Source organism: Puntigrus tetrazona, chromosome 21 (genome assembly GCF_018831695.1).
Source record: "Puntigrus tetrazona isolate hp1 chromosome 21, ASM1883169v1, whole genome shotgun sequence".
Classification (NCBI taxonomy): domain Eukaryota; kingdom Metazoa; phylum Chordata; class Actinopteri; order Cypriniformes; family Cyprinidae; genus Puntigrus; species Puntigrus tetrazona.
This window is the reverse complement of record NC_056719.1, coordinates 1809042-1830524: the sequence shown is the minus strand read 5'-3', so window position 1 is coordinate 1830524 and position 21483 is coordinate 1809042. Positions and strand designations below refer to the sequence as shown.

Below are 21483 nucleotides of genomic sequence, written 5' to 3'. Positions count from 1 at the left end.
GGGAACGTTCACCCATCGTTTTCTCACTCTCAAATATTATTTTTTTTTTTAGGCATGAACAACTTTTTGGGTTCCCAATTTTCTTCAAAACAGTATATTTTGTGTTCAACAAAAGAAGGAAACTCGTAAAGGTTTGGAACATTTTGAAGGTTAGTAAATTATGGCAGAATTCTTGTTTTTGGGTGAACTATCCCTTGTACCGTATATATGACTTTAAGACTATACTTTTGATTTAAAAACAAGGAAAAACGAAACAATTGGGAAAATGCCAAAAATTTTGCATAGACTTGAAGGCGTCAACCAAGTCGAACTCTTACGACTCCACATGCTACTGTCATTAATAATGATACATAAATAGAAAGAAAACAAAAGTAAAGGCAACTTTAATTTATTCAAATAATCAACTGGATACAATATATAGAATGGTCAGCCATGAGATCAGAGGATGCTGTAAAGAGCTCGAACATGCTTCCAAAAACATGCTGAATGAAACTGCGTGATTGTGACGGCATGCATTTATGTAACATCCCTGTAAACAGCCCTCTCAACAGTGCTCAAATGCAGTCGCTAGTGTGATATGGTTGCAAACATTTACTCTAGCCCTTCAAGAAATACTGGGCAGAAACAGTGAGGAGTGACATTAAGAGGTTATAAATATACAGTACGGCGTTCCCTTCGATATACAATGCGCCTCTATTCAACGTTTCGTTGCAATGTGGCTGTACACAGGAAACAGAAAAATGCTGTTTTTGATTTCAGCTGGTGAATTTAGCTTGTAGTTTTGATTGTTTGCTCAGAAGAACAAACCATGGTTATGGAGGCCTTTGCTAAACACGCATCAGCCGAATTCTGCTAAACATTCTAATGTGCAAAGATAAATCTCCATAGATTTCCCTATAATCAAAAAAAAAAGGGGAACGGTGCTTCTCTGGTCCTGAATATATTATTTAAAGGTCATCAAAATCTGTTAAAATGTCCACTTACATATACAGTAGTGATATTGTATAACCAGCTTCGGTCGGTGCACATGCATATTTAAGTCAATATTACACGATTCCTTCGATAATCAACATCCAACATACACAAGAGACCAACCGACTGACTTACACAGTCCAGTACTGCACCACAATGTGAGATTTCTTATGCATAGTAATAGTACCTACACAAAAGATTCAAAACAAAAGCCTTAAAAGAGAGAGAAAGAAAAGTCACAGAAAACAACTACTATAAAATACAGCAGAGTTTAACATGCAGAGAAAAAAAAACAAAAAGTGGAAAAAACTAAAAAGGTAAGAGAACTGACTTATAGAGTTACAAGGTAAACCAACAACATACATTCAACCTACTTGTGCAGAAAAGACTCCCCTGATACATGGAAGCATGAGCTATGTTATTCATTTCAATGGTGGAAAAGCACCATCACTCTGACGTTTTGAAACTACAGCTAAATAGAGCGAACAAACTAACAATCATAGAAAAATAATCAACACAGGAGATACATGACCGTATAGTGCACATTGAGAAAATCTCAACAGGGCTTTGGACTATTTTTGCTAACTTTAAAACTGAGCTCAAGCGAGTTACTGTAGTTCTACACTGCCTAGAACAGCTCGTCTAAAATTTCCAATTCTACTTCATCTACAATTCTATCGTACCAAAAAACTCTACACATTTACTGACGACCTATGCTACAGTTATGAGTATGAAAATGTAAGGCATACATTTGTGTCAAAACAAACTGACAAACATTGATTCCTTAAGTGAAAAGTCATGCATAGATTGCACAAAGTTATTGTATTTCCTTAAGAACTTCATAGAGTATGCGTCCTATATAGAAATGCCGATAACGAACTCACTCTGATCATGTCGAAGACGGAAATGCACTACTACATGGCGTTTTGGTAATCCTACACAGGAAGTGAAATTACAGTAAGAAACTGTTTCATGATTAAAAAGGGTCATGTTACATACAAGTAGAAGAAGGGTCGCAACGCCTATTGTGGCATTTCCCTAAAGGTTATTTGTTCCCTAAGTAGTTAACCTAGTATTCAAAAACATGCTATGTAACTCTCTCATCTCTTGGTTTTGGGCTTTGTTGTAAAAAAATAAAAATAAAATAAAAAATAATGAGACAGCTTGCAGGTTTGTTCCTGTTCACCATCTACAGCGCTGACAAAGTTGTGTGATCTCAAAGATAAACAAACATACACATACAAACTCATCTGTATTTTCCCTATTTTCCCTAAATGACATCCTGAAGTGTTTTAATAACTACATTTATACACATATCCTGACTGCAAATTGTAAGAATTGAATTTTAAAAAATGTTTGTTTTTGTTTTTTTTTACCATTTTTATTTTATTTAATTTGCTTAAACCTGATTTTAAGAAGAATTACCATTTAAGTTGAAATATCTGAAGAAAGTACGAGTTGTTTTTTTATTTTTAAATTAATTTATTTTTTAAATTCAGTTCTATTAATTCTAATGAGATCTGCAAAACTGCAATGAAGTCTCTCTAATTAATCAATAAAGAAAAAAAATGAAGAAATCTTACATTTCTTATAATTACATTTCAGATGTTACAGTCAGCAATTTTGAAGAATTTTAAGTATTTAAAGCTATTTCATGTGTTTATTTTTGTACGTTTTACTATAAATTCATTGATTAATTTAATCAAACCCGATTTTTGAGATTTTCAAGAAGAAATACATTTCTGATGAAAGTCAAATCATATCATGCCCCTCAAATTTAATGTGATGAACATACATTAAGAATTAAAAACTATTTAAAGGTTATTATCTGCAAATGTGCAAAAATTATTTATTATTTTATTTGACTTGATATATATATATATATATATATATATATATATATATATATATATATATATATATATATATATGAGTTCAGATGCAAAAGCCTCTAAGTATGTCTGGTTTTTTTTTTTTTTTTTACACTTTTTAATTTAAGTACTTTAACTTCTGAGTGGGTTGAGACAGAGATTTAGCACATCTGAAGTGAAAGTACTTGATAAACTAATACAACATGTGGAGAGCATCATCTTATTTTTCCGATGGCTTGGTCCAAGTGGCCTTTGCATCTGAAATCTAATTAATAAATTAATAAGTAATAAAAATTAGTTTGAGCTATCTTTATTTTATTACGTTCAAATTCAGTTAATTCTAATAATCTATAAGATCTGTAAAACTGCCACAAAGCAGCACTCTATAAATAATGAGTGATGGACAAAGCAAAGACATTCCCCCCCCCCCCTTGAAAATTCAGTTTATCCTCACGGTGGCGCCCCCTAGCTGAAGTAGAGGAGTAAAGCAGAGTCTCTGTGCCAGAGAGGAGAGTAGAAACACACGCACGCACAGAAACACAGGTCCTGAGAGACGGCAGAGACCTAGGTGGACAGATACAGTGCATGCTGTTGTGGACTGTACAAATGCATGCATGAGTGGGTGGGCACTCTCCACATTAATAACCCAACATGAGCTTCTTTCTTCTTTCTCTTTTCATCCACGCCCCAGCCCCAGGTCCATATCCTGGCCTTCCGGCAACCACGACAGCCCCATCCTTGCGCATTTCGCCCGAGCAAGACGCCCACAACTATCAGGAAAGAACTTCTTCCTCGCCCACGAAGGGCAGGTCCATGCTCCGCATGCCTTCCTCGCTCTCTTGTTTCCTAGGAAACAGACAAATATGGAGGTTTAAAATAACCGCACATTCCAGGCGTGTCAACCTGTCTATGGCAATGCAAACTGTTGTTAAGTGCGGCTAGAATTGTTAGGCAGCGGGGAAATTAAGTCAGAGCGAGGGGGGGGGGACATGGCATCGCATCAGTCATATGCTCGGGTCGGAAGGAGGCACATGAGAGTGACTGACTACCATGTTTTTGCGAGGGGTTGTACTGGGAAGGCCGGGACTGCGGCACCACATGCAAAATGCACCCTGTCCAACACACCAATCAGAGTCCATGACCATGGCTGGGTGGCAATTCAGGATGCTCCTCTCCTTTTTTGTTGCTGACATTATGCATGAGGGGCATGCAGATATAGAAGGACCTGGAAAACATCATCCTTAACTGCCCATGAACTTACAGGACATACATAAACTTGTTTAATCTGTTAAACGTTACATGCAAAATATGCTTGATGTACTAAGGGTTGATTCTCAAAAGTAGCTCGTACAGCTAGTAAGGTTCTTTAAGAGGGAACATCATGAATATTGTAAATATTCCATGCACAAAATGCTGTTTATTAGGCAGGAAAACACAAGCGGAAAAGCTTGTTATTCTTTAAGCCATCTGAATGATAGTTTTGAGCATGCTAAAAAACACCACACCATTCCTTTAAGTGCAGATCATTCAAAATGGGCATGACCATTATCTCCTACATATAATATAGGTGGAGGAGAGTGAACAGGACATAGGTGGAGCGCTAACAGGCTAGCGGAGCTTTACCTGGGCGTACTGAGATTGCGGCAGTATTTCAAACTCCCTGCTCTCCCTTTTCTAGACGGCAGGAAAAATGCGGATACGTGAGAATTCTTAAAACGAAGCGTCTCTTCTAATATTCCTAAAAACATGACTAAACAAGAGCCTTAATGGAATATTTCATGCTAAATATTTCTCAGATATGCTAGCGATTACCACAGAAAATAATTTATGCTTGTCCCTTGGTTTTCCGTAAACCGACAAATAGGTAGGTATTGTTCTCTCAAAAATTTAAATTCTACTCACTCTCATGTCATATCAAATTTATATGAATTGTTTTCTTCGGTTAAGTGCAAAAAAAAGAAGAATGTTGGTAACCAACCAATCGATGAAAGCCATTGACTTCCATAGTATGGAAAAGAAAATACTATGGAAGTCAATGGCTAAGTAAAGTGGATATATGCATTCTTTCACACTAGGTAGTAGGTGAGAAACATTATGTGATATCTGAATTCACAGTATTCATCAGACATTATGCGAAAAGTTCCCAAATGACCTGCTTTTCCTTTTTCTGATCACTTTACTATCCCATGAGGCACCTGTTGTGAATGGCAGGGAAGAGACGATAGCAATGACAACCTGACAGATGTAGTACATCTGGATTACATTCATATTATATACTCGTTTAAGTTCATTTAGTCATTTACATTTAGTCATTTAGCTGAGGCTTTTATCCAAAAGCAACTTACAAATGAGGGTAATAGAAGCAATCAATTCAAAAGACATTCAAATACATAAAAGATCATATTCAAGTGTAGTTTTGTGGAAGTTATGGATACACACAAGTGAAGTCCATATTAAGTACGCCATCTGGAACAAGACCTTTAACAAGTATTTTAGCTTAGCTAAATGAAAACAAAATAAAAATGTTCAATGTGACCATTCTTAGCTTTAGCTAATGCAATAAGTTCAAGAAGATACATTTATTAATCGACAGAAATGCATTATATTACAATTTTATTAATTTAGCAAATCCCTAATTTAAAGTTCACCCACAAAAACACAGATGCACAGTTCACAGAGAAATGTAGTCTCATTTCAAAAAGATAATTTAGACAACTTTAGAGGTTAAATATCATTTTACAGAGCGTTAAAATCACTCAAAAGCTGGTCAGTAAGATTTTTTAAATATTTACCTCTCCACCTCTGCATTTATTTGATCAAAATTAGAGTACAACAGTGACATTTGTGAGATATTACAATTTAAAAGAGGCGTTTTCTATTTTATTTGCATTTTAAAATGTTTTCAGTGTCACGTGATCCTTGAGAAATCATTCTAATTTACAAGAAATGTATATATTTCTTCTTCACTAATTATCAATACTAAAAAACTTTAACGCATCCTTGCTGAATAAAAGCATTAATAAAAGATTAGAAACTAGTGAAAATTATTTTCTGTGGAAATGTTGCATAGACATAAAGCTCATATTTTACCCCAAAATACACTAAAGCACTATCCTTGTCATATTACAGTAGGACCTAGTGTAGTTAAATAGCACAGAGTAATTAAATTACTAGCTAGGCAAACCATTTCAAATTGTCTGTGACCACTGAAACCGCTGCAGTTTCAAGGCTACTATCGGGAAGTTATCCCTAATGAGGAAGACTTACGATAGCGTGTGTCCTGGTGCGGCGGGACTCCTGTCTTCCCTGCGGCCCCAATCAAACGGGTTCCCAAAAGAACGCTTGCGCAGCATAGTCCTAACCAAGATCTGTAGCAGAGAGCGTGCGGCAAGAATAAGAACTCCAAAAACTAGCGTTGGGCTGTAATCTGTGTGGGTCGTTAATCTGTTTATTCATTTGATGAGGTTATTAGCATCGAATACATTATGTGTAATCATAAAAACAGAATTAGGGTTGTCTAAATGGGCCACCAGGGACTTGCGAACTCACCACGGTGGCCAGGCTGGGGATGTGCTTGACAGAGTTTTCCACCTCCTCCTCTGTCACTTCTATCAGGCTGCAGCAGTTGTCGTCCTCCGGGGGGAGGGGCTCAGCGCCGTGCCGCGTCACCCATGGGTGCACCTACAAAAACAACAACAACAACTTGAACAGAAATCCCGCTTTGATATCATTAATTAACTCAAGCCTGTGTCTAGGCAGCTGGAGTGTCCTATATTCACACAGGAAGCGCTTTGAAATCATCTTTTAAGAATAAGGGAGGGATTTATTTTTGGTCCATTTGAAGTATGGAGGCTAATAATAACAGCATGAGAAAAAAATGCACTACCATGTACAAACATTTTCGGGTCAGTAAGATCTTTTTTTCATTCTTAGCAAGAATGCATTGAGTTGATCAAAAGTGGAAGTAAATGTGTATTTTTTACAAGAGATCTGTGTCGTATAAATGCAGTTCTTTTGAGCTACCCTTTCATCAAAGAATCCTGAAAAAAGTATCACAGGCAAAATAAATATATTATTAAGCAGGGTGTTTTGAAATTCTTCGCTTGAGCACCAAATAAGCATATTAGGATGATTTCTAAAGAATCGTGTGACATTGAAGAGTGGAATAATAGCTGCTAAACATTTATAGGAATAGCATACATTTTAAAGTACAATAAAATAAAACTAGTTATTTTAAATTGTAATGTAATGTAATGTTTTTACTGTATTTTTGAATAAATGGAGGCTTGATGAGCATGAGATATTTTTCAAAACCATCGGTCAAGTCATATTGACCCCAACATATTGAAAAGTATTATGTATGCTTCCAAAAAATACGTACATATAAAACAACCAAACATCAACCAATAGCACAAAGCCAAAACTGTTTATTTTTCATAAAAGAGGGCTAGTCCTGTTTTACTTTAGTACTAGTACTTTGTTAAACTTGACGTTTGCATCACACCGGCCACACTGACCTTGATTTGTGGGACGGTAATTCTGGTTTCAGGATTCTTGTCCAGCATTTTAAACAGAAGGTCCTTTAAGTCATCTGATATATCCGCGCTGTTAAGTGGGACAAAAAAAAGCTATCAATGTCAGAACATCAGGATGGGGAAGGTCTTTCAGGCTCAAGAGAAATACTCACTTCTCTGGGAGCTCCACCGGTTGGGTCTTGATCTTCTGATGGAGGCTCAAAATACGCTCATCCATAAACGGGCACTGTAGAGACAGCAATTAGTCAAAGGCTTTTCTTTTTTTGCTGAATTGTTACAGTTTACAGTGTATATTTCATAATGTATATGAAGGTCAAAAGAGGGCGTACCACTCCAAAGATGAAACAGTATAAGGTGACTCCCATTGCCCACACATCCAGAGCCTATAAAAACATGATGGTAACTTCATTTAATTAATATTGGCAGAAAGGCTGACAGGATATTAGCAACTAGCTTAGAGAACAGAGCTTTTAACCTTTCCAGAGAAGTTCTTGCGGGTCTCTGAGAGGGTCTCTGGGGCGAGAAGCGCTGGCGTCCCAACTGTGCTGGTCAGCAGGGCGTCTGCTCCCTCAAACTGGTTACTGACCCCAAAGTCTGCAATTTTAACATGGCCATCTTCCCCCACAAGCAGATTGGAAGGCTTGATGTCCCGATGAATGATCTTCTGGTAATGTACTGTTGAGGAGGAATAGTTGCCATCACTTTTGATGACTCTCAAGAAGAACTGCTTCTAGTCTCAGAATTGAAAGTTTATTACAGATAAAAATGATCAAGAACTTTCTGAAGACCAAAGGCTATTTTATGCTATTTCTAAGAGAATAGGTACACACATTTACTTTAAAATGTCATTCACGTGGCTTCTTTAGGTCCTGTGCTGTTATCTATTATCTATCCACTATTAAAATCTTTTAAATAAAGCTGAAATAAAATAATATATAAATATTAGATAATATTATTAAAAAAATGACTAATATATTACCAACTACCTAAAATAAAAAAGTATTCATATTCATAAAATATTTACTAATAAATATCATAAGTAGTACACAAATAATACAACTTATATATAGTATTATATTAAAAATACTAAATAAAAATAACAGTATATAAATAAAATAAAATATAAATAATGCAAAAACAATGGTTTATTGATATTTTGAATTATTATTTTAGTAATAGTATGTAAATAAAACTAAAAAAACAACACTGCTAAGTAGGTAGTTGGCCAGAATAAGATATGCTGACAAGAAGTTTGTCTCCATTAAGCTATCCAGTGCCCAGCCAATGGCACGAGGCCAGGAAAATGTACCTTGTCGTTTTATCTGGATGTATTATCAACAATCATGAGTATTGATCCCGCTGCTAAGCATTAGCTAAATTCCCGCACTCACAATACTCAATTCCTCTCAGCAAGTCCTGGAAGTAGAAGCGTGCCTGGTCCTCATCCAGGGGCTTATCAGTAGGAACCTCCATCACTGCTCTGTAAACACATGGGGAATGAGACACAGTTTCTCTAGCGGAGTGACACTAGCACAGCATGGGCCAGCACTACAATCAGAAATAACATGCTTACTCACCCTCGTTTGACAAGCTCGAAAACTGTGAAAGCACACAGGAAACAGAGTTAGGACGTTTTGCATTCATTACTCTGATTTAACATACATTTACCACAGAAAAAGTAGAATAAATTGTGTGTGTGCGCAAGTGTGTAGCATCTGCCAAGAGGATGAGTATCTGGCCAGACTTACCCATGTACAGATGGTCCTCACTTGGATCATCCAGCACCTGCACAAAAAAACAAAGCGGTTTAGAAAAGGAATGAAACCAGTCAGCATAGAACTTATATTATGCCTTATTTGATGTGGATTAAAACGGTCAGAAATTCAGTTCATTCTATGCGACAGACTGAATTAACATTAATATGCATCAACATCTAATCATTACTAACCAGTTTTGTTGACTGAAAAAGCTTACTTTCAGTTTTTTTTATTGCTAAGTACTAACAAACTGCCCAGTACATATCATCACACTGTAAAGCTATTTTCGTAATTTAATTTATCCATTTACAACTAGAAAAAAAATTACAAATATTTTCTGGTATATTTCTGTTTGAGTTTTCTTTTAAGCATTAACCATACAACATACTGTTAGATTTTTACTAAAAATATATTTTAATATACTATTTTTATATGAATATTGAAATTGAATCTGATGCTTGTTATTTTTTCAAGGTTAATGATTTACTCCACTTAGTTTAATAAATTTATAAATCAGTTTATAAAACAGACATAAGTTTTTAAAATTCTACTTGCTTGGTGGTGCACAAAATACACATTTAATCTAAGTGTATATGTATATATATATTTATATATATATATATATATATATATATATATATATATATATATATATATATATATATATATATATATATATACTTATTCCACTTTGTGGCACTAGTTGTGCATAAACTACACTTTTGGCTGCATACCAATAATACAAGCACCCACCTCCACAAGCTTAACCACATTAGAGTGATCAAGCTTCTTGAGGATGGCTATCTCCTGGTAAACACGCTCCAGAGGCCCTTTGGGCTGAGGGGGGCCCTCAGGGGCCGATTTTGCCCCACGAGGAGGAGGTCTGCCTGTTTAAATCAGCACAAGAGGAATTCGTGTAAAAGGTTGAAGTACTGGGCATTTTTCTAGTTGATGAAACTGCGCCCCCAACCTCATACACACATACACTCACACATACACTCAATCATAAACCCCGCTGAGCGCTCCATCTGCTTTAAAGCAGACACTTACGCGGGAACCCAGCCTGCCTCATCAGTCGTTTCTTGGACAGCACTTTCATGGCCTGTGGAGAGCAGTGAGAACGAGAGAGTGAGAGCAGATATCCAGTGTCATTACTGGTGCTGGGTGACATATGCCCCATTCTATAACCAGTACTGTGTGAGGACAACTGCCCCAAAAATCAGGATACAAAAAAGCAACAATTAATCAGAGATTGAGCAATTTTAAGTTAACATTTATTATAGTATTACAATTATTATTATTATGTTATTGTTGATGTAGCATTTTAGCATGTTAAATGATGACTTAAATGATTAAATCCTAATAATAAAAGCTATAATTTTTTAAATATTATAGCAATTTATTAATAAAATAATACTAATAATAATAATTAATAGTTTATAAATAATTAATAATACTATTCATTTCACTGAGACATTTTAAGTTAACATTTATTGTAATATTACTGCAACATATTATTATTGCTATTATTACAGCAGCATGTTTATATCAAGTAGTGTTGTCAATTTATCACATCATTATTGTTATTATTATAAATGTTAATAATGCTAATAATACTACTAATAATTATTACTACTAATAATAATAATAAATCAAGATTAGGATATTTACAAATTAAAAACACACATATTTATTTTTGTACAATACAGTAAAAAACTGCTATTTAGTCAACAGTGAGAATAGAGATAAAGTACTATATAACTACTGATGAATTAGCTAGATTATTAGTGCATGGCTTTTCTGCATTTCCCATCATTCTCTGTGGTATGCTTTGCTCTTTATTTTGAAGCACTAGTGCAAAAAAACATTTTACTTGAATTAAAATCACATCATAATTATGATTTTCAAGCCCATTAGGATGACAGTGTCTACGTAACCATGTTAAAGCTGGCAGCTGAAGATGATCTCAGCTAGTCATATAATAACTTAACGATCACTGATAACACTAGGATGTTAGCTCTTTACTCTTTACTCATGTAAGATCATGAGAGTGTGTTGCATCAGTCACTCACATAGTACGTGTTGTCGTCTTCATTGTACGCCAGCTTGACAACTCCATAGGAGCCCTTTATCAGGAAAACAAAGCCAGTCAGTCATGACAACTTGTAAATGGATCAAATTGCAATACAAACACACTCAGTAACATGCACAAACGGTGGGAAACAGGAGGCTAAAGTGGCCAAGCATTTGTGCCGTTTGATTAACTGGTAAACTAAAGCAAGCCAGTGAGCAACAGCCAGCATCATGATGAATGCCATAGACAGGCATAATTCCACTTCTGTTCTGTCTCTATCTCTCTCAAACCCACACACACACACACACACAGGTCCCAGCTGGGAGAGCAGATTGCCGTTCCAGCAGGGAATCCAACCCTCAGACACAGAGATGAGAGCAGAGCAGGAATCTCCCCATCCAAGCTGACAGTTTTCCATGCCCTCGAATAGAGATGAAGCTTAGTGGAACAGCAACAGTGAAAACACTCCTCTGCTCCTTTCACTTGCTTTCCTTAGCTCTGCAGCTTCATTATATCTGCTTTATCTTTAGCAGCAGTGGTTTTATTCTAGCTTGTCATTTCCAAGTTTAAAAGTTTCAGTTCAGTATATATTTAATGATTTTGTATACTTTTATTCACCAAGGAAGTTTGAATTAATCAAAAGTGACGGTAAAGACTGTTATGATGTTACAAAAATATATATTTCCAAAACAATATTAAATAAAGCACATTAAACAATGATAATAAGATGAAATGTTTCCTATACACTAAATGGACATATTAGATTATTTTTTATATTACACTTATTTTAAATTACATCAATATTTACCAATTTTACTGTTTTTTTTTTTATTATGAATGCAGCCTTGGTGATAAAAAAATATCACCAAACTTTTTAACTCAAATCTATATTGTGTATTTATTTACTTAGTAGTAAAATTTGTGATAAATTCATGTGATTAATTTCTGTAATTTTAATAACGACCAACTATACATCTCTGTGCCCCAAGCATTTTATTACTTTACATATTTCTTAATGTACCAAATATGTGATGTGTTTATTTGTTCTGAGCGTTCATTTATCCCAAATTGTCTATACATAAATGATAAAGTGAAAAACACACACATACCTTTCCAATCTCATCTTTCAGCTTGTACTGGTTGAGCTGAACGCAGTCCTTTTGAAATAAAGAGACAAATGATATCGATCAACGACACTGAGGTCTTCTTTAAGAAAATGTAATCACTATGTATTCCGTGTTGCCAAAGATTACAGTAAAAGCAAACTTGATTCTCTCATCAAGAATGATGTTAACAACATTCCAGGTCTGAAGAATCAAAAAGCATCAGCAGAAGTACTATAAGGGAGGTTAGGAGCCAGGGTTATTATAAAAATTAAATCAAAAACCAAACCAAAACACTTTATTTCAGTTAACTGCCAAGGCATAATTTGCCATTTTTGTTTAGCGTAATTTCAAGCACTAAAATAACAAAAATTCAATATCTTAAAAACTATAATAGTATATCAGTGTTACTACATTAACACTGATTTGAGCCCAGAAATGTACACAAGCTAAAGCTACACACATTTCTTGTCCTAATGGAAAAGCAGAAGCATCTATAGGGGAACTTTCTCTTGATGAGCGCCATTAAGAGCAAGGTAATTGCTCCTGTCTGTAACCTTACCTTACATAACCTCTCAACCTTGCAGAACTGAATCCAGTGCAGAGAACGAAGAAAAGGAAATGTTCTTCTCACACAAGCAGTTTAAATGATGTCAGGCCACAGCATAACAACGTCTAGTTTTTGGTGGTGTAAGTATATAAGCTTACGTAATTGTTAGGAACAATGCTAACTACTGTGTTGTTCAGACAATTGGGCCTTGTTAAAATAGATGATGTTGTGTTTTACACCTTCCAGACATTGCCCATCTCTAATATAGAGATCACAAAGAGTCTATATTTCAGAAATGATCTTATATAGTTTAGAATAATATACTTTTATATAATATGTAAGATTTGATATCTGAATATACATGACTAAAAACTGCAATATTAGAGTTGAGCATAATTTAAGAAAATGTTCATGATATTTACAAGCCCACATCATTTAAAATATACAGACAAATAAATTGAAATTAATAATTTAAATATTAAATAAACTATATATATATATATATAATAATTACAAACCTTATTTCTATTTTCTTCTATTTCCATGACATTTACAAGGCTTTAGGCCACTACTACAAGCATGCTTCACACAACATATTTATTATACAATATTTACTGTCCATACTTAAAGTGTAATTAATAACAAATTACTATTAGGTTACATATTTTTACAAATATATGTCAATTTTAGAGTTCAAACATTATATATTGATATATTTTATTGTTATATTATATTGAAGTATTGTCTCATTGAAATTTTTGATTATTCTAAATATTTACTATAAACTATTTACTGCCTATATATTAAATATGTAAATGATTCATTGCTATTGCTGTTTTATATTAAATCATTTTATATTAAACTAATATTAAGCATTACATTATGAAAAAACATATTAATATATTAATACCTAACATGTTTATGAATTACATCCCATATTCATATTTATAATAATTATTTATATTATTTTCAGCCTACAAGCCATTTTTACAATACAATGATCACAAAGAGCGTTTTTAGCTCCAAAGCTTTATCGTGTATAATTTTATACATTATCTTTTTAACATATTTATTATATAATATTTAGATTCATTTTGTAAATAAAAATACATTGATGTTAATATTTAGATAATACATATTGTAAGCAAAAAATGCATAGTAAAAAGGTTTACTTCATTTAAATATAATATTGTTAATTAATTGATATTTATGAGACTTCCCCTCTCTTCCAAACACACCTGCCATTACCTCCGGCCACCTACCTGCAGGTCTGTGATGGAGACACGATGAGACTCCACGGTTGGTCTTCGAGGGAGGCGTGGAGACGAGTGAGGGGAGGTGATTGGCGAGTAGGGCAGCGATGGGTAAATATAGCGTCCGTTCAGCCCCGGCGAACCGCAGGGCGATGAAAGCGTCTGAGAGCGCTCCTGCAGAGACAGCTTCCTGTCGGAGAGGCTCAGTCTACCTCGGTGCTCCTGCGGTTCTGGGAAGAGCGCCTCCGGGCGGCCCAACGTGTGGGATAAAAGATCACAGGAGGCCATGCGGAAGGGCGGGACCGGACCTGACGACGCCGGCTCGGGCGTTTCTGAGCTGTCCATGTCCTCCACCTCCTCCTCCTCTCCGCCCTCCTGCCCTGAGCCACCACTGGGCTCGTACTCCGTCACCACAATCATGGACTCCATCTCACTGGTACAAGGGCTCAGGCGCGTGGACGGGGAAGGGAGCACGACACAGCTCCGCAGCAGGTCAGGCAGTGGCTGATTGGGCGGCTGTACCGGGGGAATGGGCGGAGCATGGCCCAGAGAGGCAGGGGGATCAGAAGAGGGCCAGGAGGAGACACAGGGAAACATAGTGTCCTTCCCAAACACCTCTCAGTAGCCCCTCCATCAACGCCTGGCAGGAAAAACAGAGTTGGGAAATGTTAGATGAATTTCCTTGACTTTGAGTATCATTTGGAAATGGCCGTTATGATCACTTCAAATTGAAAAAAAAAAATGTTCATGGTTTTGAGGATATATCTCTCTCTGCAATATCTCTCTCTCTCTATACGTTCAATCCCAATCAATTTTATCCTACCAGCAATATTTTAGAATATATTGTCAAACAACTAAATGCATCCAAAATAATAGGCCTGCACCTTTTTAAAAAAGCCCTGACATTTATCATTTAGATATATACTAGTATTTTTAAATTTTGCTACATTTTTTATAATATTTCTAAATGGTTAATGGACCTTGAGTCTGTAAATAAATAAAGTTGAACACTTTCAGGTGTTTTTAAAGAAATTTAAAAGATGGAAATCATAAAACTGAATTTTGTGTGTGTATATATTATCTATCTATACACACACAAACACAGTATAAATACCTAAATTCAACACTCAACATTTTCTAATTTACACAACATTTTTATTGCACAAAATCACTAGGTTTCTAGTAATTCTAGAGCAAAGCCTAATTGGAAACAAACCCTTTGCTCTACATACACTCAACTTCCAGTCAGGTCATTGTTATAAAATGATGATATTACACCGAAAAACGGTTTACCTGTACAGATTAAATAAGTGAATACAGCTAATAAGCTTATAACATGCTTCAAGTAAAGCCTGCTTGAAAAGATTACATATCTCCATTCTGCTCTGAGCCTCCGTTTCTTGTGGCCTTGATTTACATGTAAAAAGCTGTAGTTTCTTTGGCAAGCCGATTTTCTGAACGTTGGAGACTCTGTGTGTGTGTGTGTGTGGGAGAGGTGTGGGTCTCGCAGAATGAGAGAAATATAAGCAGGTACAATAAAAAAGACATTCATTACTCCGAGGGGTTCAGAAAGGAGAACTTGTGTGGGCTGGCCCACCCCCTCCGTGCGTCCTCGTTTCTAACGCTCGCATTCACCGAGATCCACTGCAGCTTGGTTTTTCTTCTCTATCTCGATTTTGTTCCCTGTCATTTCTTCATCTGCGATCGAATCTCTACTTATGTTTTTGCTGTAATATCATCTCGGGGCCTTGGCCTCCATGCGTTCTCCTGTCAAAACACCCACACAGCTGGAAGATGGTGTTCTCTCTCCCTCATTCGAGAACGCTGTGGGGGGAAAAAAAAGCCTATTTTTCTCAGCCTATGTTCCTCATCTTCGACCCCTCCCGCATACATTTCCCAAGTTATTACGTCCCTCACACTCATTTTCACCCTAAATCAGAATGCACTGATGAGGATTTGAGCTTTCTAGCTAAAAATGACACTTTCTCACACGCAAAAAATGTCTCTTTCATACTGGATATAACCTCCCTTCTCAAAGATCATTATTTCACTATTTTATAATCACCCAGAACATAATACAACTACCTAACCATGTGCTACAAACCACACAACATTTAAAAAATCACAGAAGCGTCAACGTTTGTATGTTTAAATGAGCACTATTCACATTTATGCATACGATGTAAAAATCTTGTCTATTAAACTATCTCTCGCCATCCATCAGCTACTGTGAGATTCAGCTAGTAAGAGAATGAAGGATGGATTTTAGATGACGTTAGTATGACAACAAGTGACAACCAAGTGATTGCAACACCACGCAACATTATATGAGCAGCATCTTGTGTTGCAAACATTTTTAAACACACAAAAGTGCTGTTGTGTTTATTGCTGTACTTATAGTGACACTTAAAATAAACGTTTAAGCAGTTTATAGTTAATCTTATCTTAATCTGGAGATTAAAAATGTACATTTAAACATTACAATTATTAATAAGGAAACGGAAAGCACACTGACAAATCACTGTTAATTCAAAAAAAAAAAAAAAAAAAAAGTCTATATTATGTAAAAAAGAGAAGCAGCATCACGGTTTCCACAAAACGTTTTCAACCTTGATAATAAGAAAGTTATTTCAGCACCAAGAAACATCTTAGAATGATTTATGAAAAATCATGTTATATTAAGGAATTAATTCATTTCCTAAAAATGTTTAATCATTAAATAGCCTATATATTAAAACAAGTATTTTAACTTAATAATATTTCTAAATATGTATGTTTTCACTGTATTTTTGATCTGTATTTTTGAAAACATCAAAAAATCTTACTGACCCCAAAATGTTGAATGGTACTATATGTGGTTATTAAAGTGCTCCATGCACTGTGTGACAGCTCTAAGCGAATGAAAACATCCTGCAAAGTTTAAAAACATAATTGAAATGAGTCATTTTTAAAATAAATCCCAAGCAGTTTCATGCTGACATCAAAATGAAGCATTAGCATATTACCCGCCCACTTCTTTTCACGTTGGTCTGAATGAAAATGCAAATTCATTTTCTGCCACTAGTTGCCGCTTTTGGAGCATTAAAAGCCAATAAATAAATACATATTATTCAAATGCATGTCAAAATGTGGTTTGGGACTCCTAAAACCAAAATACGAACCTTTCATAACCCATAACAGGGACACCTTAAAGAGCCGATTCCATTTAAATGTGTAAACTGGTAAGAAATATTGGTCGAAGTGATTAAAGGCCAATCTCTGAAGGGAATCATTCAGTAGTGTAGCAAAGTATCATGGTATTGACATCTGATGCCATTACTGTACCACCACAGCACTAATGGTCTACTATTCTTAGTACACATTGACTAATAAAGCAGCACACAAGCAAATAAATCACCTATTAAGATATCGGAGTAGAAGAGGCAAATTTCATGATGAAATAAGACGTTTTTAATGTCAGATCAGATTTTAATCACCTAGACCAGTCTCTGATGTGGACGCCGTTAGTGACTTCCTGTCTACCTCGGTGACAAAGAGACAGCCCAGCTGAGCACAGAGCAGCCAGGCATGTCCGACCCATTTGTCAGCTCAGGTGCTGATGAGGGGAATGATGAAAGTGTGCAGAAAGTCAAAGGGATTGATGTGTCATTATCCAGTCCGAGCGTCAGGCAACTGAAACTCACATGGCAGTGTTACAGGTACCTTGCAAGCATCTAAAAACATCACATCCTCTTTTTAAGAACAGGAAATTCATGGTAGATGAGGGCTTGATGTGGCCTAACTGCAATGGTAGGCTGAGCTATTTTAATCTGAGAGCAGTTTCCACATTCTTCGGTGACCTACTTCGATCTTTGATGGATTGCAAAGCGAGTGTTTCTCCTTCACGTGCCCAACCTACCAAACCTCATTTGTTATGGAGACTCAGACTCACAAGCAAACAGTCCTTGGAACCGCCCCCAAGGACCACATGTATAACAAACGGGGTCTACATTAAAGAGTTTCCACAAAAGACAACATCTAACGCATAAAAAACATCCAGGGCTTTCAGTCAAGCCCTTACCCAAGATGAACCTTAAGCAAGATACCGATTTTTCCTTAGAACAGATGCAGCCTTACACCGGATGACTTTTCACTCTCTAGCTGTCTTTATTACGGTGAGAAGCACAGGGCATCCACAGGGAAAGGGGTCCTCAGAGGATTGTCCGTACGGGACCATCTGGAGTGTTCAGCATTCTTCGAAACATTAGCTTTAACAGGGAAAAACCAAAGTACTAATCTGTGAACAAGAGGAAGCAGGAATAATATACACACTGACTTAGTGCTAACCTAGCATGTTGTACCTAACACTTTAAAAGTGCTGTATGTACGTTTTTGACTCTTAAGTCACAAAATATGTTTGTAGATATTTAGGAAACATGTTATGTTTACATATCTGTTTCTTTAGTAATTCTACTCTGAAATGTGTGTTCTGGGGCAGAATGTCTTTGTTTTTGCAGGACCCATATCAACCACTAGAAAAGTTTGTGGCTCAAAACGAGTTCTCTCTCAACACCATCTGCAGGGTGCTGTCAATCTCCACTGACAATGAATTTGGCTTTAGCATAGTACCCCCATTATACAGTGAAATCAAATAACTGTGTGACTCCATTTCGAAAAATTTTTTGGCCAAAACTAAGTTTGTTTCAGAAATTCAAACCTGAAGCGGTTTGAATTCAAAAATCTGAGCGCATTAGCATTTAAAGGGACATGCACCAAAATGGCTGAACAGAGCTATTTATGACCTATAAGGTAAAAACTTATAAGGTAAAGGTAATGGCTTATAAGGTACTCTACCACTGAGAAATTTTAACCTAAGTATGTTACAGACTTTTCATTAAGACCCTAAAGAATCGTCTCAACTTGTGGAAAATGGAAATCCAATGACCCATCTGAAGACCGTTTAACATCCATGAGCCCATTTCGTTCTACAGTAAGTTCTTTAGATTATTAAAATGTTATTCACACTAGGAAAAAATGGTTAGTTTAAGAACCGTTCACTAAAGGGCTCTTGGGGAAATCAAAACGTTTCTTCAGTGCCTTCTGGGCTTCTTCTGTTCAGCCCGTCAAGGTCAGGCTGAAGTTGTAATTCTAATTGAAAGCACCAATGGCACTGTATTTCGTGTTTTTATTAAGTACTTTGCCATGAGTGGATTGAGGCCTTTTCAATGGAAGTAAAAGGACAAGGCAGCTCACATTTCTATACCTAAATGAACCCTACTGATCTGAATTATCAAGTCTTTTTTAATTTATCCCAATGCAATCCCCTGTAGCATAGACTCAAGTGCAAGTGCATTACTGAAAACACTTTTTTTTGACAAACTGTGAAATAATTTTCTCTCGTACTATGTTTTAATGAATTTGAAAGCAGTTTAAAAACGTCGGTGGATATTTGCCACGCCATTGCGTCAGCTGTTAGTTGCATCTGATCACATTCAATAAACGGATAAATGAAACGCAATTACGCCAACCCGAATCACAAATACGAACACATGACATCTGAAAAATAAATAAACAACTCACCCACAGCTAGATTTCAAATCATACCTGAATGGCTCATTCCACAGGGAAAAGCTCTCCAGAGACCATCTTTTGCCACTCTCTCTAAACAAGACCAACTATTTTAGACCCAAGCAACATGAAAACACAAGTCACTGGATACCAAATACCACTTGCAAACCGACATCTAATGCACTTGTACGCATATTTTTTTACTTTCATTTTACCCATATGGATTAAAATATCACACAATAGCTGTCAAAACTTAGACAGTATTTTTGGATAAGTGAACCTTTTGCATGGCCCTTTGAAGCCCGAAAACACTGTCTAGGCTGGCAGCTCAATAAAGATGTTGATACGCAGCCAGAGATTTTACGGGTTTCACTTGTCAACTGTCAAACAAACAGGGTGAAAATGAATTAAGGATGCTGAATTCTTTGGTAACTGGGTCATTCTACAAAACAGATGCCATTTTTGTCTCTCAAATACACATGTGGGAAAAATGACTTTAACGTTCAATAAACGCTGCCATCTTTAAACACATAAACAAAACCAGTAACTTTCTGTCAGGCTTTTTTCCTTCTCCATAAACAGGAGTATTTTTTTTTACCACTCATGTCTGTCCAACATCTCGCTATATATTAGAGTAATGTTTATAATATTAGCAAACACTGCATAAAATAGAAAATACACGAAAGCATAGTATATACAAAATTACCCGCTATGTCTGCTAGCATGATTTATCACATAAAAGCAAGACGACGTACAATCTCGTTTTTTTTCTTGTCTTTTTGTTACTTTTGTTAGCAGTTAAATCTTACCTTGCAATATGAACTTAAGACTGTCACCCCTGTTTTACCATCAATCCTCCAACAGCATAAATTACAATAAATCTCACAATAAATCTGACACGTTGACTTACTGAACGTTTAGAAATTGTACTTTAAACCACCTTAACGAAATTAAAAATGCTCCCATTTCTCAGCATAACCCAACTTCCCAATAACAAACTGATCTTGTGTGAATATTATGCGCGTATAGGCTTTGATCACTCCTGCTTCACGATTGCCATGCAACGCAATTTCACGCGTATTATCAGCAAAAAGCTTCATGTAAACACCGACGCCGGCTCGACGTGCAGTTTCCGTTTGGAGAACAATTTTAAGGCTGGCTGTTATTTTGCTAAAGCTGGCTAACGCATCTCTTACGAAACAGATGTTTGGAAAATCCAGCCGAGGATTAATAAAAAAAAATCATTGTGATCACGCACGTTAACGCATGTCGTCCTGTGAAGGTAAAACGGGGGTCGTCGGTTCAGTGTCGTTTCCTTACCTCGGCCGTTTGTAAGATCCTGTTTTTGAAGGGTATGTTGTTAGCTCGCTGGCAGTAATGGTAGCGGTTTATGATATGGTATGATGTGCGAGGCAGCGGGGGACGGAGGTGCTTCTGCTGTGAGTGAATGTGAGAGGAGTGGCGACATCTAACGGCCGCACGGGGAACTGCGCCTGATGCTGAACGGACAACCGGGGCTTATTAGCTTGATTAATTGAACTTCATCGCTGTGCTTCTCTCTAACGCCTGCACCGTTACTCAACTGCATTTTGACACTAAATCACGTAATAAATAACATTTGATTCTTGCAATTTCGTGTAAATCCCCATTTTTACAATGCCAATACAATTCCACTCAGGGCTGCACTTTCATAGATGACTGATGATTTTATAAAATATAAAACTTACTTTAAACTTTAAAACAGCCAGAGCACACTTTCTTGCTGCAAATAACACTTTGCACTACCAGCAGATAAACAAGATTCTATTCAAAAAAATAAAA

At 36.2% G+C, this 21483-nt stretch overlaps 1 protein-coding gene across 5 annotated transcripts; it reads right to left on the bottom strand.

Annotated features, from left to right (window-relative positions):
• Positions 1-372: 372 nt before the first annotated feature.
• Positions 373-21118, bottom strand: LOC122326489 (calcium/calmodulin-dependent protein kinase kinase 2). 5 transcript variants are annotated; one of them, XM_043221408.1, is made up of 17 exons: positions 20983-21118; positions 14125-14755; positions 12319-12366; positions 11208-11261; positions 10186-10237; positions 9889-10022; positions 9127-9163; positions 8956-8977; positions 8770-8858; positions 7854-8053; positions 7708-7761; positions 7531-7604; positions 7361-7448; positions 6393-6524; positions 6111-6211; positions 4467-4517; positions 373-3689 (listed from the first exon to the last, which is right to left on the bottom strand). In XM_043221408.1, exons 2-17 carry the CDS (start codon positions 14710-14712, stop codon positions 3617-3619), a joined length of 1797 nt encoding a protein of 598 aa, XP_043077343.1. In that variant the 5' UTR covers positions 14713-14755; positions 20983-21118; the 3' UTR covers positions 373-3616. The 5 variants fall into 5 exon arrangements, with proteins under 5 accessions (XP_043077343.1, XP_043077342.1, XP_043077344.1 ...); XM_043221407.1 differs by having other exon boundaries at positions 20921-21031; XM_043221409.1 differs by lacking the exon at positions 20983-21118 and adding an exon at positions 20472-20625.
• Between the last annotated feature and the right edge of the window lie 365 nt (positions 21119-21483).

Bases quoted from the DNA above. Each gene is read 5' to 3' on its own strand.
- LOC122326489 (XM_043221408.1), bottom strand. From the start codon at position 14,712: ATGTTTCCCTGTGTCTCCTCCTGGCCCTCTTCTGATCCCCCTGCCTCT. The intron at 8,054-8,769 runs GTGAGTGCGGGA...CCTCCTCAACAG, and splicing joins GCTGAGAGGAATTGAGTATT to TACATTACCAGAAGATCATT. The intron at 3,690-4,466 runs GTAAAGCTCCGC...TCTGTTTCCTAG, and splicing joins CGCAATCTCAGTACGCCCAG to GAAACAAGAGAGCGAGGAAG.